This window comes from Lottia gigantea (assembly GCF_000327385.1).
Source record: "Lottia gigantea unplaced genomic scaffold LOTGIsca_969, whole genome shotgun sequence".
NCBI lineage: Eukaryota > Metazoa > Mollusca > Gastropoda > Lottiidae > Lottia > Lottia gigantea.
Genome location: NW_008711140.1, coordinates 1 through 3,009, shown reverse-complemented (window position 1 = coordinate 3,009; position 3,009 = coordinate 1). Strand labels below are relative to the sequence as shown.

The following is a 3,009-nucleotide window of genomic DNA, read 5'->3' as shown; positions in this document are numbered from 1 at the left end:
AAAAAAGTGATTGTGCATCAAATATGCCTGAAGGATATCCGCCTGGCTCAGAAGATAGTTTTATTATTGCTGTAAATCCATATTTTTTAAAGTCATAAGTGTTGTAATCTATTCCGAATTTATTTCCAGCAAATGGAAGACTAAAATAATATGATTGACTTTTTCCTTGAGATGGTTTTCTAATGTGGTTATATTTTTTTCCTGTTTCAAACTTCATTATTATTAATAGCTATCTGTTTTTAAGAAACAACAGTTTTTATGGATATACAATTCTATTTATTATTGAACACAACAATCATTCATCTGTCCCATTTATGGTTAGAGAAGCCTGGTTAGATGAATCAGTGTATGCTTTGCATTTATAATTTTTGAGTTCATGTATTCTAACTGTTATTTGTTATAATAAATAGTTTTTGTTGTATCTTTTGAGTTGTTAAGTTTTTAGCTGGTATATATAATTTTCTGATCTGTGTGGTTAATAATCACTTAATAACGTTACCTGTATTTGTAATGAAACGTTGTGTTCAATAATAAATAGAAGTCTTAAAACTGTTGTTTCTTAATGTGCTGTGATACTTCTAAATGTCTTACTAGGATTAGTTATCTCACTATCATCAATATTTTGAATTTGCTGTTTAATATTTGTTAGTTCTTTTTGTAATTCAGTTCCAAATTTAGTTAATTCACGTTGCAATTTGTCTTCACTTATACCTGGATTAATATTATCTACTAGTTGTTTAAGATCTATTTTTTGCATTGTAATCTAAATTAGATATTAATGAACTTAAATTTTGTAACTGAGTTTTATCCACTACATTGACTAATTGTGGTTGAATAGCGACTATTTGTTGTTGTATGTCACTATCATCACTAAGTTTAGTTTCTAATGCGGTTAATTTGTCTTCACTTGGATTAATATTGGCTATTAGTTGTTTAAGATCTATTTTTTGCTTTGTAATCTTATCATCTAAATTAGATATTAATGAACTTTAAGTTTGTAACTGAGTTTTATCTACTACATTGACTAATTGTTGTTGAATAAAAAATTTTAAACTTCTTACTACTTGTTGTAATTTGGTATATATGATCTAATTCTTTCAGTTTACTTTCATCAATAAAATTTTTATTATTTTTTTGTCGTTTGAAGAATCTTTTCACATCATTTATTCTTTCTTTTAAATAGTCTTTATCTACTTCAATTAAATGTAATTGATCCATTAAATATTTCTGGTGAACAGCATCATTATCATATTCTGGTAACTTTAAATTAGTTATGGCAAAATTATGCATGTCAATATCACCTGGTAAGGAATCTACAATTTGATCTACAAAGTAAGGTTTTGCTTTATTTATCCATGATGTAGTGTTGGGGTTTTTAGTTTCTAAAGGTAAAGAACCCAATCCAAACTTGTTTGACATTTTCATCAAGTATAATGTCTTCAAACTGGTTTCCTAAACTTAACTGATATAAAACCCAAAGTGAAAGTTGCCCACAAAACTTTTGACCCGGTATTTGTATTTGGAATGTAGAACATTTAATTGGTTGATTAGATTCATTATCTCTTCAGTGGGTTCTAATCCGAAAGAATAAAAAAAAAGTTATTTAAAGAGACTTTGTATAAAGCAGAGTGATGAACTCCGGTTGGTTTGATCTGAAGTATGAATATTTGTTAGAGCATAAAATTTGCCTTTTTTCATTCTTGAAATTATTTATTTCATATCTTATACAATAAAGACTATAACTACTTTTGTGATATGGTTTTTAACGTCTTGTTTTGTTGTCACTATGTGACTCCTTTCTGTGATATTGATAGTTGTTATACTGTTTTAGTTTTTATTATTCTATCGTATTCTGGAGCTATATAGCCGGTTAGGTGCTGATGCTCTCTAATGCATTTCATTTCATTTCATTAAGTTTTACGTAAATATCTAATTAATAACGCTCTCTGGAGATGTTTACCAGCTAAAATAACTAATACAAACAACAGAGCTGAAAATATCCATAAGAGATTAGTCCTAATCCACCATAGTTCTAATCATACTCAATCATTCTTGGAGTTAATTGTGTGAGGTTGGTTGGAATAGTCGGTTTTGTAGGTTCAATAGTCATTTAGGTAGGGTTAATGTTGAGATTGAAGTGGATGGTTGGGTTAGGTAGGCGCCAATTTCTCTTTTCGCTTCGTCTTGTATCTCCGGTTCAAGTTCCTGCAGACACTAACAAGCTTCATGCCATTTAGCCTCTCCCAGGAGACTGGCCCTCCTCCTATTGTGCCAACGGGAGAAATGAAGTTGCTTTGTGTCGCTCTCGTCTTGGACATACTCATACTCGATCGGTTCACGGCTAAGTATCCACTGCGAAGAAAAAATGATTTAAAGTTCAAGGGAGGTAACTGATGATATTATATACTGTTAACAATTAAAGGGAGGGAACTGATCACAAAGTTACAAGGCCCAAAACAATAAGGACATGACATTAAATGAGAAAGCATGTCGAAATAAAAAGTGGAAGTGTCAAAAAGAGTAAGGCTTTGGGCCTGGCTTTCTGAGTTATTGCCATTTGTACAAACTTGTCAAATTCGGCTCGCAGACGCGATAAAGACTGCAGTTTTTATCTAATTTTGATGAAACTGGATATGCATGTATATTTAAATGATCAAGTTAGAAATTGGTAATAATCTGATGAACAGTTTCAGAGTTACTGCCCTTGTGTGTACAGCGATGAGACATTGCTCATGTTTGAATTTGATGATAATTTGATGAACTGTTTCAGGATTTTGCCTTGACTTATAGACTTTAAGATTATTTGATAATTTATTGTTAAGCCACAAAAGATTTTCTTATCATTTGTCTGGCAAGCTATCTTTATTTTTCGTTATGGATTCGTTTGATTCTTATATACCCACACGCAGTATGGTCTGTTTACACTTGGGGAGTGCTCACAGGCTTCCATTCTTGATGGATTCTTTTGATTTGCAATTTGTACTGCTATATAGTACAACTTATGCACAC

The 3,009-nt window shown here is 31.1% G+C and overlaps 1 protein-coding gene across 1 annotated transcript; it reads right to left on the bottom strand.

The window, feature by feature from the left end:
- Window positions 1-737: 737 nt before the first annotated feature.
- On the bottom strand, window positions 738-1,419 carry LOTGIDRAFT_176312 (hypothetical protein; the record flags this gene model as incomplete). Its single annotated transcript, XM_009068955.1, has 2 exons — window positions 738-967; window positions 1,062-1,419. 2 exons carry the CDS (start codon window positions 1,417-1,419, stop codon window positions 738-740), a joined length of 588 nt encoding a protein of 195 aa, XP_009067203.1.
- Window positions 1,420-3,009: the final 1,590 nt, after the last annotated feature.